Consider the following 16847-nt stretch of genomic DNA (forward strand, 5'->3'; position numbering starts at 1 on the left):
CAAGTTGTGTGAGTGGGCGGATGCATGGCAGATGCAGTTTAATGTGGATAAGTGTGAGGTTATTCACTTTGGTGGTAAGAATAGGAAGGCAGAGTGTTATCTGAATGGTGTCTAGTTAGGAACAGGGGACGTACAACGTGATCTCGGTGTCCTAGTGCATCAGTCACTGAAAGGAAGCATGCAGGTAGAGCAGGCAGTGAAGAAAGCCAATGGAATGTTGGCCTTCATAACAAGAGGAGTTGAGTATAGGAGCAGAGGTCCTTCTGCAGTTGTACAGGGCCCTAGTGAGACCGCACCTGGAGTACTGTGTGCAGTTTTGGTCTCCAAATTTGAGGAAGGATATTCTTGCTATTGAGGGCATGCAGCGTAGGTTTACTAGGTTAATTCCCGGAATGGCGGGACTATCACTTGTTGAAAGACTGGAGCGACTAGGCTTGTACACACTGGAACTTAGAAGCACGAGAGGAGATCTTATCGAACCGTATAAGATTATTAAGGGGTTGAACACGTTAGAGGCAGGAAACATGTTCCCAATGTTGGGGGAGTCCAGAACAAGGGGCCACAGTTTAAGAATAAGGGGTAGGCCATTTAGAACTGAGATGAGGAAAAACGTTTTCAGTCAGAGTGTTTTTAATCTGTGGAATTCTCTGCCTCAGAAGGCAGTGGAGGCCAATTCTCTGAATGCGTTCAAGAGAGAGCTAGATAGAGCTCTCAAGGATAGCGGAGTCAGTGGGTATGGGGAGAAGGCAGGAAAGGGGTACTGATTGAGAATGATCAGCCATGATCACACTGAATGGCGGTGCTGGCTCGAAGGGCCGAATGGCCTCCACCTGCACCTATTGTCTATTGGCTATTGTCTGGTGTCCCACCTAAGATTTGTGTCTCCGGCTAGGATCCATGCCAAGGTTCCAGTTATATTATTTCAGAATGGAAATGCCTACCCACTGGGCAACATGGTTGAGTTAACCAGCGAGTTGCAGATGGACCGGTCTCTGCGGAAGGCGGAAAGGGTTAGAAAAGGGGGCATGTGACTAGTGTTGGTATCTCGTTGGAGGTGGCGAGAATGTTGGAGGATCATGTGTTGGACGCAACGGCTGCTGGGGTAAAAGGTAAGGACTAGGTGGACCATGCCTTCGTTGTGACGAGGGGGAGGTAGAACAAGGGCGGAGCTGCGGGATACCGAGGATACATGAGTGAGGGTCTCATCTATTAGGGGAGAGGCAAATGTGGGTCCCTTGAAGACAGAAGCAGGGGAATTTATTATGGGGAACAAAGAAATGGCAGACGAGTTAAACCGTTACTTTGGATCTGTCTTCACTGAGGAAGATACACACAATCTCCCAAATGTTCTAGGGGCTGGAGAACCTAGGGTGATGGAGGAACTGAAGGAAATCCACATTAGGCAGGAAATGGTTTTGGGTAGACTGATGGGACTGAAGGCTGATAAATCCCCAGGGCCTGATGGTCTGCATCCCAGAGTACTTAAGGAGGTGGCTCTAGAAATAGTGGAAGCATTGGAGATCATTTTTCAATGTTCTATAGATTCAGGATCAGTTCCTGTGGATTGGAGAATAGCAAATGTTATCCCACTTTTTAAGAAAGGAGGGAGAGAGAAAACGGGTAATTATAGACCAGTTAGTCTGACATCAGTGGTGGGGAAAATGCTGGAGTCAATTATAAAAGACGAAATTGCTGAGCATTTGGATAGCAGTAACGGGATCGTTCCGAGTCAGCATGGATTTACGAAGGGGAAATCATGCTTGACAAATCTACTGGAATTTTTTGAGGATGTAACTAGGAAAATTGACAAGGGAGAGTCAGTGGATGTGGTGTACCTCGACTTTCAGAAAGCCTTCGACAAGGTCCCACATAGGAGATTAGTGGGCAAAATTAGGGCACATGGTATTGGGGGTAGGGTACTGACATGGATAGAAAATTGGTTAACAGACAGAAAGCAAAGAGTGGGGATAAATGGGTCCCTTTCGGAATGGCAGGCAGTGACCAGTGGGGTACCGCAAGGTTCGGTGCTGGGACCCCAGCTATTTACGATATACATTAATGACTTAGACGAAGGGATTAAAAGTACCATTAGCAAATTTGCAGATGATACTAAGTTGGGGGGTAGTGTGAATTGTGAGGAAGATGCAATAAGGCTGCAGGGTGACCTGGACAGGTTGTGTGAGTGGGCGGATACATGGCAGATGCAGTTTAATGTAGATAAGTGTGAGGTTATTCACTTTGGAAGTAAGAATAGAAAGGCAGATTATTATCTGAATGGTGTCAAGTTAGGAGGAGGGGGAGTTCAACGAGATCTGGGTGTCCTAGTGCATCAGTCAATGAAAGGAAGCATGCAGGTTCAGCAGGCAGTGAAGAAAGCCAATGGAATGTTGGCCTTCGTAACAAGAGGAGTTGAGTATAGGAGCAAAGAGGTCCTTCTACAGTTGTACCGGGCCCTGGTGAGACCGCACCTGGAGTACTGTGTGCAGTTTTGGTCTCCAAATTTGAGGAAGGATATTCTTGCTATGGAGGGCGTGCAGCGTAGGTTCACTAGATTAATTCCCGGAATGGCGGGACTGTCGTATGTTGAAAGGCTGGAGCGATTGGGCTTGTATACACTGGAATTTAGAAGGATGAGGGGGGATCTTATTGAAACATATAAGATAATTAGGGGATTGGACACATTAGAGGCAGATAACATGTTCCCAATGTTGGGGGAGTCCAGAACAAGGGGCCACAGTTTGAGAATAAGGGGTAGGCCATTTAGAACGGAGATGAGGAAGAACTTTTTCAGTCAGAGGGTGGTGAAGGTGTGGAATTCTCTGCCTCAGAAGGCAGTGGAGGCCAGTTCGTTGGATGCTTTCAAGAGAGAGCTGGATAGAGCTCTTAAGGATAGCGGAGTGAGGGGGTATGGGGAGAAGGCAGGAACGGGGTACTGATTGATAGTGATCAGCCATGATCGCATTGAATGGCGGTGCTGGCTCGAAGGGCTGAATGGCCTACTCCTGCACCTATTGTCTATTGTCTATTGTCTATTGAAACCCCCCCCCCCCCCCCCCCACCCCGTTCTTAAAAAAATAGGATATCTCGGATGTCATGGTATGGAACACCTCATCTTGTGCGCAGATGCGGCGTAGATGGAGGAATTGGAAGTAGGGGATAGAGTCTTTGCAGGAAGCAGGGTGGGAAGAAGCGTAGCGTTGATGGATGTGGGAGTCCGTGAATTTGTAATAGACGTCAGTCTATATTCTATCTCCTGTGATGGAGACTGAGAGATCAAAAAAAGGGGTGGGAGGTGTCGGGGATGGTCCTTTGGTTTTAGCATCCTGTTCGGCACAGATTCCTAATTGATTAATAGGCCCATATATGTTGTTCATCCGCCCTCACTCGAAAGAGATTCCATATGAGCGCTCCATCGTGCGTGTGTGTGTGAGAGAGAGAGAGAGAGAGTGTGTGCGTGTCTGCGCGTTCTTTGCGAGCGTCAGGTAATGCGAACCAACTTATAGTTACCGGTTTTTAAATAACGTTTGACAACCTTAATCGCCGGTTCTTCTATTACGTAAAAACCATAAATCTTGATTTCATACATTTAACTGCTTCCGTATCAGAAATAATAGCCAATGAAATTAAGACTGGAGTTATTGATTTTATTTGACAGTTGTGTTTGTATTTATGATAGCAGAAAGCAAGAATCCAGAATACTATTAATGAATATTTGAAGATGCATCAACTGAGATTGAATAACATTGGAGGTTCAATTAACAATTTGATTGCTTTAACGGAATGGCGTTTACAATGGACAAGACAAACGACGATTTAAAACGCAAAGGCTGGTCGACAACAATCAATATTTCCAGAATCATTTCTCACAAATAAAGAAAGAAAGATCAAAAGATATCTCTTCAGCTTCATTAGGTGGAATTGAGGAGATTTAGATACAGCCGGATCTGGCGACGATTGCCTTAAGCGGGATTGCCTGGGTTTCGTGTTTAACCACGCAGGAGTAAAGCTCGTTTGAGTTCCAGACTGTAGATGGCAGAGTCAGGTAACTGCTCGCACTGAACGTGTTGTCCGTCTCCTGCTGGATTCGGCTGGTCTCAACGCCGTCACTTCTCGCACTGCCGTCTACGGTCCACTCAATGTCCACTGCACCCGGATTAAAACCGCTCACCAAACACACCAGGGTGGCGGTGCCCTTTCCTGCGATTTCTTCCGCTGAAGGTCGGAGGACGGACACTGCGGGCGCGCGAGGTGCTGTTTAAAATAAAGTCACAGATTAGTGGGTGTTGAAGAATTACTTCGTTTAAAATATTATCTATATACTAAAACTCTCGTTTGTTTGTTTGTTTGTGCCTGAACTACAGCCAAAACGGTACAAGATAGCGCGACCATAGCGGTACAAGATAGCGCTGAGATTCGCAATTCAGAAATTGAGCTATTTTTTTAACCAAAAAGAAAGAACAAATACTTCTCAACGTAAGTGCAAATTATGTCAAAAAACATTAAAAAATGCGGGAACACAATAAATTTACTGTTGCTTCAATGCTAGTGTGTGCATTGACAGGTAAAATGTTAAAATATTATTGTCCGATTAATCAAATCCTTAATAACACCGGTACTTGGTCTTAATAAATGAACTAAGGGCAAGTGTCTAAATAAGACTGATTTCAACTGATATGGTTGGGAAATTCCACGCGCAAATTGCTTTCACATTTTCAGATATTTTTCGTATAAAAATGAAATATCCGCTGTCCCTTGATTCCAGATTCCGCACGCTGTAAGTGCAATGACGATTATATCTGGCAACAAAACTCATAGATAACCGAATTTAAAATTACGAAATGAATTCAACATCACATCAGCAGCAAATTATTGGCCGCGCTGTGCTTGGGTATATTGACTTTGAACATGTCCGGGAGAAACAATTAAGCAAACATTGGAAAGCATAATTTTTTTTTTTTAAACATAGACTCATAACAAAGAACGATTTGAAATATGCATTACACATCGCACCGCATTATAGTTTGCTTCCGAAGGCTATTCCAGCTAAATTTTGGTTATGACATCCCTTAGCGCTTACAAAAAAAAGCATACAATAAACATTTGAGCAGTTTTAACAGTATAAAACAGAACAAAGGTGAATTTGGTAGTTGGTCCTCTCGGGATATGTCTTAATTTCTTTGCAATTAACTATCTTTCTTAACTTCTCTGAAGAAGACTGTTCTAATTGTTCGGCTAAATTCGGCCAAGCAGTTTGTTTAATTTCCTCTGTTTCATTATTTGCCATAAAATTCTAGTCAGGTCGCGAACACTACGAGAAGTTATTCTACACTGCTAGTTTAGGGGAAAATCTAAGGGCACAAAATAACTGCGGAAGTGGCGAACGCTTGCACGGGTGAAATTAATTTTATTACAATCTTTTCTATTTGAACTTCTTTCGATATCAAAAACAACGTAAGGTAAATACAATGAACTCTCTTGAATTGTTGCAGCAGTTCCAATCTTGAGCTTATGCATAATACGGGGTTTTTAAATCCATATAAAAACAATTCAAGGCGACCAACATTAACGCCTTAATGTCGTCGCTTCAGATGTCTTATCGGTTTAGTTTAGAGATACAGTATCCATAACTCAAAGGTAGGACGTGTAGGAAGGAACTGCCGACACATTCCTTCCCTCCAGAGATGCTGCTTGTTCATCTTGTTGTGTCTATCTTCGGTTTAAACCAGCATCTGCAGTTCCGTCCGACAACCCATTCCTTCTCCCCAGCGAAGCTGCCTGTCTCGCTGCGTTACTCCAGCTACTTGTGCCGACACAAAGATAGAAGATAGTTTACTTACTGCCAATACCCAGCCTCGTTCCTTTGCCGAAGAACAAAGCATCTTTCCACATAGCACAGTAGTAGTCGGCAGCGTCCCCCGACTGCACGTTCGATATTGTCAATGTTGCAGTATTGCCTGACACTGATCCGGCGAAGCGATCAGGAACTCCCGAGCCTCTGTAAATGCTGCTGCCCGACCAATAGTAGAACAGAAGCCGCGGAACCGTACCGGGAATCTGCTGGTACCAGGAAACAGTGCTGCTACCTAAACTGCCGCCAGACAGGGTACAGGGTATTTGCACATTCTGTCCCGGAGACGTGGACTTTGAAGACGGCTGATTTACTGTAAATTGCGCATTTATGCCTGGAAAACAAACCAGAAAAATATAGAGCATTAACTAATATTTTTGAAACAGCAGAAGTGTCAGCAATAGAAACTTTTAATCGTACTCGAGATTAAATATTATGTCGGTGGAAGTAAAATACTCACAGACTGCGGACAAGGCTAACGCATAGAGTGCAAAGACGCAACAAGACATTGTACAGTAACTAATTGACCCCCGGTAAAATGGCTACGCACTGTTTCTCTCCCGGTCGCTTCTGTACCGTGAGACAAGGCGTCACCGCGTGGTCCTTATGTATCCAGTCAACAGTCAAATCAGAATGTGTGTTGCGCCAATCAGAAGTTCCAGATTCTCCCTGTGACACGTTATTTCCAAACTGTTAGGTAAATAAGGATTTGGTGTCGAGTTGTTTATCTCGGGCCAATTTAATATAGTCTTAAGCACAGAAGGCAATTTGTTTCGTTTGAAAGGAGATGTACAATAATTCTTTGAATTTTTTTCTGAATCTTTTTCTGTGCAGTTGCACGGCATGCGCCTTAAAATAAATCTATCGAATAACCTCATCTTTAATTTCCGGCGATTATTCATTCACTCTTGAAAAATGAAGGGATACATTCCAGTAGGGACTGAAGAATCCGATATCGTGGTGTCGCACAACTTTGCGCGACATGTACCTTCACCCTTTTAGTTGCACAGTGTATTTGAAACTGATAAATATTCTGATAAATGTTCAGTCTGAAGAAGGGTCTCGACCCGAAACGTCACCCATTCCTTCTCTCCCGAGATGCTGCCTGACCTGCTGAGTTACTCCAGCATTTTGTGAATAAATTACTTCGATTCGTACCAGCATCTGCAGTTATTTTCTTATAATATTCTGGTGAAGTTGATGTGTAGGAATTCCTTCAAAGGACAATGCGAAGAAGCAATTATCTGCAAAATTATTTACGAATTTCTAAATTTGTGTGTCAATGCCGACTGTGCACCGTCAAAACCCCTGTAATGCCGGAAAGCATGCTTGCTAGCAGCACACATGTTCACTGGCTTTGCCCGGGCAATTGAATTAATTGAGAAGAAAAACTGAGAAATATGTTTAATCGACCAGGGAGCTGCTGGCGAGTTTTATATATTAAGGACGTCGATGTCCGCACATGCTTGGATTGTTATGGTATAAATTCTGGCCAACTTCATCCGACATATGAAATTATATTTACATGCAACCAGCTTTGTCTTATACTTGATCTGATGTACGCAGATTTTTTATAGCAACTTAATCGCTCTTGTTGTAGCGGCAGCGCTCTTTTCGCTTTATGGATTGTCCCTGCTGGGCAGTAACACCAGGAAATCAGTGCAAAAAGCTAACAACAAGAAAATAGAGTCCAAAGAATGGCGATAAATTCAAAATATGGCCATATGGACTAATCTTGCCTATTACCAATGCGCGTTGCCTTTGCTAAGTTCTCCTCTGATCTCTCCACATGAGCGCTTTACCACGATCAACTGAATACATTGGACAATCCCCTGCCTGGATACATGCAGCTCAAACAACAATCCCCTGCCTGGATACATGCAGCTCAAACAACAATCAATTAGTTGAACTTCATCCGGAAGAAAATACTCCGCTCTTTGATACGCTTCTCACACTAAATATTCACCCCCTCCAAGTAACAATATATTGCGACGATTCTTTTGGCCATACGCAAAATGCATTCCAATTACTTGCCTCAGACACACGGACAACAACTCCGTGCCTAATCAGGGTAAGAGCAATGAGTGTGCATAAAGCACCACTCTTGCAAGACCATTCACAGCCGATGCTGAATACGAAATATATTGCTACGCTTTGCGATTGCTGGGCCCATGTCTTAGAAATCCCTTTCTAATAGCAGGATTTGGGTCCCATCGCCAGAATACTTCAGTGATTCAAGAAGCTTACCGGTGCATACTAATGCTCACCCTGCTATCAATGTTGATTACAATTTGGAGTATTGATAGACCTTTTGATTTTGGAAACAGAAGCAGAGGATAGGGAAGTAGAGCTGTTCTATTCTTCTTATTGGAGCTTTGCAGTATATTATTTCTGCTTGATCTATAGTGTAACTCTACGTGCTAGCACTATACGAACAACGAGAGAGAGAGAGAGAGAGAGAGAGAGAGAGAGAGAGAGAGAGAGAGAGAGAGAGAGAGAGAGAGAGAGAGGTGAGAGGAGTAAACAGGCAGATTGAGAGTCTCAAAAGATTAACATTTGTAATGAAATGTTGAACAGCACGGGGTTGTGACGTTAAAGGAGATACGAGTGTGCGATGCTGGAATCTTCAGTCATAGACATATAGACATAGACATCAATCATAAGACATCCACGTCCTTCAAAGATGCTGCCCGATCTGTTGAATTACTCTAGCACTTTTATAATGAAGTTGACGTTGATCAAATTAACAAAGTAATGGAGGTGAAGTATTAAAGCAATCTAGATGTTCTCTAAAATAAATAAGATTATGTATTTAAATATAGTTTTATAGTTTTACGCAGAGAAGATGTACAGTGCACAGAAGCCACAGCTGAAGAATAACGGGGTTAATGACCAGCAAACATTTACTTCAATGTGGAATGTTTCCTGTAATCGAAGCGCGCTTCCAAATTGCTCGGTTGGAGCCAAACTGCATACATTGCGATGACTCAGCGATGGGTAGTATTATCAGGGCAGGTGGTCGAGAAGCAATCCATACCCGTTGGTTAACCCGGAGGTTATGCAGCAGTGCAATTTCAGTAAAAGGATGCAAGGACAGAACAGATCCCTAATAGGTTAAATGCAGGGATGTGATGTGGGATATTTAATCGTCTCGGGAATTGCTGCAGTCCTTTTGGCGAAGATACCGCTCCAAACCACTAGGAATACCATTCCAAAATTTACTTACAAGGAGCGTTTACTAAGATATGTATCATGTTATTGAAATCGGCCTTCTTACAATTCGGAAACCTATTTTCGGGACAATTCTTATCCCTTCCTATGCATACTTTAAGGGTACAATGCAATGGTTTCGTAACCCGAAAATATCCGCCCACTGATGCTTCATCCTCTTAACTGACTTTATTTGGTGTCAGTGGGTCTGCCACTGGCACAAAAAGCTCTCCAAGATACACTTTTATCCACCGTCTATTACTTTCACACTTCGGTGATCACAGTGATATTGGAGACGTATTTTGCGGACGTAGTATTTCTTTGGCAGCTTTAGCTCAAATTTGACCTGAAGAAGTGTCATGACCTGGATATTTGGAAATGTTAATGCCGTTGAATATTAAAACTATCACTTGCGTTTGGGCAGAAGTGCTCCAGCAACTTGGCAGGAAACGGTTGTCGAATGTATTGGAATTCTTTGAAGAAATAACACGTATTGTGCAAACAAGGAAAGTGATGCATGTACTCGAGGTCACATGCTATCGTGAATCGAAGGCTAGCTATCAGGAAAAAGAGAGTTGGCATAATTGTGTCTGGTTCTAATTTGTAAGGTCGTGTCGGGTGTTGCCCTCAACCTCAGTTTCGGTTTCCTTGCAATATATTTTAATTTCACATGATTTGACGTGTGATGTACCGCACACAGGCATGTCCCTTTATTTATTCCATTGACTGTTCTGTTCATTGTTTTTTTCCCCCACAAGGAATTCGACCATACCTTCAGTTGTTTTCCACATTAACTCACTCTAGCCCAGAATCTATTTCTCTTCACAGTTATGGGTTTCTCAATATTGGGTAATCTTCTCTATCGGGATTTGCCGGCAAGTGTCACAGCTTGGTTATTTGGCTAAATAACAGCTACCAATAAAATGAAGATAAGCGTAAGTGGAGCGGCCATAGTAAGATTGCTTTATTGAGGCTGAGGCTCAAGAGGCTTCTTTGAGGGTTACCTTAGGATAAGGTTTGGTCTGTCACTTTATGTTTGTTTTGCAGCGCAACCTCGTCTTAGTGTCGTAGAGATGGAGGCTAGTGTGCTCAGCCTGTGAGATGTTGGAACTCAAGAAGATGTATGTCTCTGAACATTACATCTGCAGGAGGTGTGTCCAGGTGCAGCTCCTGAAAGACCGTGTTAGTGATCTGGAGTTGCAATTGGATTACCTCGTGTTCGGCCGTAGAGTGAGCAAGTCATAGTTAGGAATCATAGTGAGGTGCTCACACCTATGGTGCGGACAAAGAATAGATGTGTGACCACCAGAAAAGGGAGTAGGCAGAGGGTTTAGAAATCCACTGTAGCTATTCCCCTGCAAAACAGATATGTCCGTTTGCAACTGTTGAGGGGGTAACTGTTCAGGGAACAGCAGCAGTAGCCAGGTCTGTGGCACCGGACCTGGCTCGGATGTGCAGCGGGATGAAATCAGGCAGAGCGATTGTGATTAAACACTCATTAGTGAAGGGGGCAGAAAGAAGCAAATATAGCTCATGGATGGACTGTTGCCTCTCTGGTGCAAGGATCTAGGATGTCCTGGAACGACTGCAGAGCATTTTCAAGGGGGTGAGTGAACAGACGGAAGCCGTTGTGCATGTCAGCCCAAATGAAACTGGATGAGATCTTGTAGAGTGAATATAAGGATTGAGGAAAAAAGTTAGGTAAAGGGATGAGGTCCTGTGGAGTGAATATAGCTTCAGCAAAATATAACGAAAATTGATGAGGTCCTACAGTCTATAGGGAATTAGGTTAAAGGCTAACATTAATACCTGCAGGGTGGTAGTCTCTAGATTACTACAGTTGCCACGTGCTAGTGAGGTTAGCAATAGGAGGATAGGACAAACGAATGCACGGCTGAGGAGTTGGTGCAGGGGAAAGGGATTCGGATTGTGGACCATTGGGATTTCTATCGCCACAAAAGTGACCTGCACAAGAGGGGCACGTTGCACTTGAACTGAAGGGGCACCAACAACCTTTCAGTGAAGGTTGCTAGTACTACTCTGGAGAGTTTAAACTAGAATGGACAAAGAATGGGAACGAAAGGAGCAGGTCTGCAAATGGAAAGGCTGAAGAAAATGTGGAGGTTATGACAAGTATGATCAAGGGTAAAGGATGTAGCTGAAGTGCTAAATGAGTGTGTTTGCATCTGTATTCACCAAGGAGAAAGATTTGTATGACGGTGAGATCAGTGTGGAGAATACAATTATGCTAGGGCAGCTTGAGATCGAAAAGAACATCAGTGAGGCTCTTGAAGAGCATTGAGTTGGATAAGTCCCCTGCACCCGTTGGTATCCAACTCAGTTTATTGAGGGAGGCAAGAGAGGAGATTCCAGGGGTCTTGACAAGGATCTTTGTTTCTTCTCTAGGCACAGGCGAGGACCAAGAGGACTGGAAAATAGCCAATGTTGTTCCTTTGTTGATTGAGACGTAGAAAGAATCCAAGGAAATAGAGGCCGGTGAGACTCACGTAAGTGGTAGGAAACAATTAGAGAGAATTCATTGAGATTTACTCCCATTTGAAGGAGAATGAGCTAGTTAGTGATAGACATGGCGGTGTAGGTAGCAGGCCGTGTCTTAATAAATCGGTCGTTTTTTTGCGGAGACGACGAAGGAGATTGATGAAGGTAGGGCGTGGATGTTGTACACATGCATTTTAATAAGAATTGTTAGTTTAGGGTAGTTCAGAGTAACAGCGCGGAAACAGGCTCTTCGGCCCACCGAATCCGCGCGGAGCAGGGAAAAGGTCATAACGTCCTTAGGAATAGGAGTAGAATCAGGCGATTTGGCACATGACCGCCATTCAAGCACGGTAGATCTGTCTCTCCCTCCTAACACCATTCTCCTGCCTTCACCCAATAACCTCTGACACCCGTACTAATCAAGAATCTATCTATCTCTGCTTTAACAATATCTACTGACTTGGCCTTCACAGCCTTCTGTGGGAAAGAATTCCACAGATTCGCCACCCTCTGACTAAAGAAATTTCTCCCCATCCCCTTCCTAAAAGAATGTCCTTTAATTCTGAGGCTATGACCTCTAGTCCTGGACTCTCCCACTAGTGGAAACATCCTCTCCATATCCACCCTATCCAAGCATTTCACTCTTCTGTGTGTTTCACTGAGGTCCCCCCTCATTCATCTAAACTACAGCAAGTAAAGGCCCATTGCTGACAAATGCTCATCATAGGTCCCCGCACACTAACACTATCCTACACACACTAAGGGCAATTAACAATTATACCAAGCCAATTAGCTTACAAACCTCTACGTCTTTGGAGCATGTGAGGAAACCGGAGATCCTGGAGAAAACCCACGCAGGACACGGGGAGAACGGGACAAACACCTGTGGTCAGAATCCAACCCAATTCTCTGTCGCTGTGAGGCAGCAACTCTACCGCTGTGCCTGGTATAAGGTCCCCCACGGTAAGCTGAACTAGAATTTAAAGATGCACAAGTTTCACAGTGACATGGTTGTGTGGATTCAGATCTGGTTTATTCACAGAAAGACATAGGGTTGTGGTGGAAGATATTCAGACTGGAGGTCTGTGACCACTGGCATTCAACAAGGATCTATCCTGGGAAATCTGCTGATTTTCATATATATAAATTACTTGGATGTAAATATAGATGGGCGAGTGAGTACATTTGGGGACGATATCAAAATTGGAGGAGTTGCATACAGTGAGGAAACTGTGAGATGCAGTGGAATATAGACCAGCTTCAGAAATGGGCGGAGAAATGGCAGATGGAGTTTAATTCGAGCAAGCGTGAGCATTGCACTGTGGGACGTTGTATAGAAGGGGAGAATATACAGTTAATGGCAAGTCCTGTAGCAGCATTGATGTGCAGAGGGATCTTGGAGTCCAGGTTCACAGCTCACTGAAGGTGGCAGCACAATGACATAGGGTGGTAAAGTAAAGCGCATGGTATGCTTGCCTTCATTGCCAAGGCCATTGAGCATTGAAGTCAGGAGGTCATGATGGAGCTGTATAAGTCTTTGGTAAGGCCGCATCTGGATTATTGCGTGCATTTCAGTTTGCCCCATTACGGGAAGGATGTGGAGGCTTTGGAGAGAGGGTTATTTGCCGTTCTGTACTGTTTTATGTTCCATATGGTCTCTCATTCTTTTTTCAAAACACTGTTAACAATTTCAGTCAAAGATAAAGTGGAGGTCAGGAAGCCAGAGAAGTAGCACACATGAATTTACCTGCTGCCTGGTGGCTATATAATCAACCACCAAAGAGTTTCAAGAGTATGGTCATGGCACACATCAAAACCAGCCTCCCAGACAAAGTAAACCACTTCATTCTACCGACTCCACAGCATAATAACATCTAACAGCGTAGCCTGGCCTCGCGCATATCACGGGAAAAATTGGATAACAAGAACCCTTATGTCGGATTCTTTAACTACAGTGCCGTCTTCAATACCACAATTCCAACTAAACTGGTTGCCAACCTCTTGACGTGGGAAACAGCACACCACTCCTCCCCTAACTGGATCCTATTCTCCCTGTTCCAAAGAGCACAATCAGTGAAGATAGTTAACAAAATGCCCTTGTGATAATTCTCAACACCGGCACTCTGCAAATTTGAGTTAGGTGCCCCTTTCTATATCCCCTATACACTCGTGTCTGGGTGGATAAATTCTGCTCCAACTCCATTTACAAATTTGCAAATGACATCATCATAGCCGGCGGGTTCGCCAGCAATCTACATATTACTGTATTGCAGCCTCCGGATCTACTGCAAAAGATAATTAACTGAATTTGGGCTGTGCTGTTTTAAAATCTCTAACGAGCCAAGTAAATTCATAACTGCAATTTCAAAATGTCCAGGTAACATTTTCCCCATCACATTGCACCTTTTGTCTTATCATTAGTGTATTTGCATTGGTGTAGGTAGTTGTATATCTGCTATCATTTATAATTGCTTTCTGTCCGCGGTTGTGTTCTTTATTCCAATTAATTTGTCTGATGATTAAATGTGGTCTTGCTGGAGCGCTCATGATTCCCGCCAGATGCATGCATGGGTGAGACATGCAAAGAGACAGAAACAAATCCAGCCAACCACTGGTTGTGTTAGTTAAGTTTATATTGAATCAACTGGGTCTACTGGTTCTACCTAGCAGTCCCCCTCATGTCCACCAGGCCACATTTCTCCTCCTACAATAACAAAACGTGGTCCCATCTACTGGAGACCAGCCCCTACTGGGAGGAATGTAACTATTATCTGATTCCATCCTTTGGCATTTTTGCTTTAATAACGAATTTCTCCTTTTCCAATACATTTGGTACTCTGCTGATCAATTACCTCGTTCTTAATTTCTTACAATCACTTTGCTAGCTCCTGGAAGTACCCAAAAATGATTTCCCCTCCTTATAACCCACTATTGCTCCAGTTATCACATCTTCCGAAAACCTCACTGCTCATACTATCCTCAGTTCACAAGAGTTTACCTCCTCCAGCACTAGTTGCTCTGAACTTCATCAGAATGGCTAGAAGTACCTTAACCCATTCCTGTCCGATCAGGGTCAAGGCTGCAGTTAGACTGTTCTTAAGTGCCCTTTTGATTTGCTCCACTAACTCAGAACTCTGTGGGTGGTGTGGAATGTGAAACCACTGTTTTACTCCCAAGCACAAGCATCCTTTATCAGCTTCCCTTTGAACGGTGATCCCTGACCAGAGTTCATATGAAGTGGTACCTCCTCCCCCCAACTTAAGAATTATGTCTGGCTATGAGGCATGCTACAGTTCCAGTCATATTATTTCAGAATGGAAATGCCTCTACCCACCGGGCAAAATGGTCAATCAGTTCTAAACAGTATATTATATTTTGAGACTTGGGCAAGGGTCCAATGAAATCTATTAAATTATGTTTAGCACAAGCAATAGCACATTTTCCCATATTGCTTATCAACTATCTTATATTTCCCTTAAATTCCCTGCTTCCAAGAGTCACCTATACGAAAGGGAGAGTGTTAAAATGTACTCCTCTTTGTGTGATGGGTTCTGAAACTACCACTGCCCATGTCACACAGATGAGTGCTTGAGAATATCAGTGCAGCCCATTTATCACTGAATGATTCTTAGCAATAGTATGCAATTGGCCTCATTCTATCCCCCTGCTTTTTTAGTAGTACTTTCTATCGTCATCACAGTACAAATGGGAGGGTTTCGGCAAATCTGGGAGCCCCAAAGCTGGGAGATGGTCAGGTCTTCATTTGCTTTTGTACATGCCCGAATTTGGTTAAAGGAGATATGTGGGGCAGGTTTTTTTTAATGCAGAAATTGGTGAGTGAATGGAAAGCACTACCGAGGGTGGTAGTGGAGGCAGATACGGCACTAGCATTTAAGAGACTTTGTGATGGGCATGAATTCCATATGCAAGAAATGAGGGATATGGATTGTATGCGTGGGAAGGAACTGCTGATGCTTGTTTAAACCGAAGATACACACAAAAAAGCTGGATTAAACTCAACCGGACAGGTATAACTCTGGAGAGAAGGAATGGGTGACGTTTCGGGTCGAGACCCTTCCACAAACCAGTTAGTGAAAAGGTAAACGAGATATATAGACGATGATGTAGAGGGATAGAGAATAATGAATAAAAGATATGCAAAAATGTAATGATGATAACGGAAACACGCCATAGCTAGCTGCTTGTTGGGTGATAACGAGAAGCTGGTGCGACTTGGGTGGTGGAGGAAGAGAGAGAGGCGGAATGCCGAGGCTACTTGAAGTTAGAGAAATCAATTTTCATGCCATTGGCCTGTAATCTGCCCAAGTGAAATATAAGACGCTGTTCCTGCAATTGGCGTTTATCCTCACTCACTCTGACAATGGAGAAGACTTAGGACAGAGAGGTCAGTGTAGGAATGGGAAGGAGAATTAAAGTGTTTAGCAACCGGCAGATCTGGTAGGTTCAGGTGGACTGAGTGAAAGTGTTCAGCGAAACGATCACCCAGTCTACGTTTGGTCTCGTCGATGTATAAGAGACCAGATCTTGAACAACGGATACGGTAAATGAGGTTGGAGGAGGTGCAAATGAACTTTTGCCTAACCTGAAAGGACTGTCGGGGTCCCTGGACAGAGTCGAGGGAAGAGGTTCAGGGACGTGTTATATCTCCTGCGGTTGCAGGGGAAGGTACCTGGGGTAAGGGGTGGTTATACATGAGTGAGGGTCTCATCTATGAGGGGAGAGGGTAAGCCCTCCCCTCCCGCCCCGTTTCTAAAAAATAGATCACAGATGCGGCGTAGACGGAGGAATTGGGAATAGAGGATAGAGCCTTTGCAGGAAGCAGGGTGGGAAGAAGTGTAGCCTAGATGGATGTGGGAGTCCGTGGATTTGTAATAGACGTCAGTCGATATTCTATCTCCTGTGATGGAGACTGTGAGATCAAAAAAGGGATTGGCGGTGTCGGAGATGGTCCTTTGGTTTTAGCATCCAGTTCGGCACAGATTCCTAATTGATTAGTAGGCCCGGATATGATGTTCAGCCGCCCTCACTCGAATGAGAATCCATATGAGCGCTCCATCGTGCGTGTTTGTGTGAGAGAGAGAGTGTGTGCGTGTCTGCGCGTTCTGGGCGAGCGGCAGGTAATGCGAACCAACTTGAAGTCATCGGTTTTTAAATAACGTTTGACAACCTTAATCGCCGGTTCTCCTATTAGGTCAAAACCATAAATCTTGATTTCATACATTTAACTGCTTCCGTATCAGAAATAATAGTCAAGGAAATGTGTTGCTCT

At 43.8% G+C, this 16847-nt stretch overlaps 1 protein-coding gene across 1 annotated transcript; it reads right to left on the reverse strand.

Annotated features, from left to right (window-relative positions):
* Nucleotides 1-3636: 3636 nt before the first annotated feature.
* On the reverse strand, nucleotides 3637-6420 carry LOC144605631 (immunoglobulin lambda-1 light chain-like). Its single transcript, XM_078421069.1, has 3 exons — nucleotides 6309-6420; nucleotides 5838-6182; nucleotides 3637-4251 (listed from the first exon to the last, which is right to left on the reverse strand). Exons 1-3 carry the CDS (start codon nucleotides 6355-6357, stop codon nucleotides 3929-3931), a joined length of 717 nt encoding a protein of 238 aa, XP_078277195.1. The 5' UTR covers nucleotides 6358-6420; the 3' UTR covers nucleotides 3637-3928.
* Between the last annotated feature and the right edge of the window lie 10427 nt (nucleotides 6421-16847).

This window comes from Rhinoraja longicauda, chromosome 25 (assembly GCF_053455715.1).
Source record: "Rhinoraja longicauda isolate Sanriku21f chromosome 25, sRhiLon1.1, whole genome shotgun sequence".
Classification (NCBI taxonomy): Eukaryota; Metazoa; Chordata; class Chondrichthyes; order Rajiformes; family Arhynchobatidae; genus Rhinoraja; species Rhinoraja longicauda.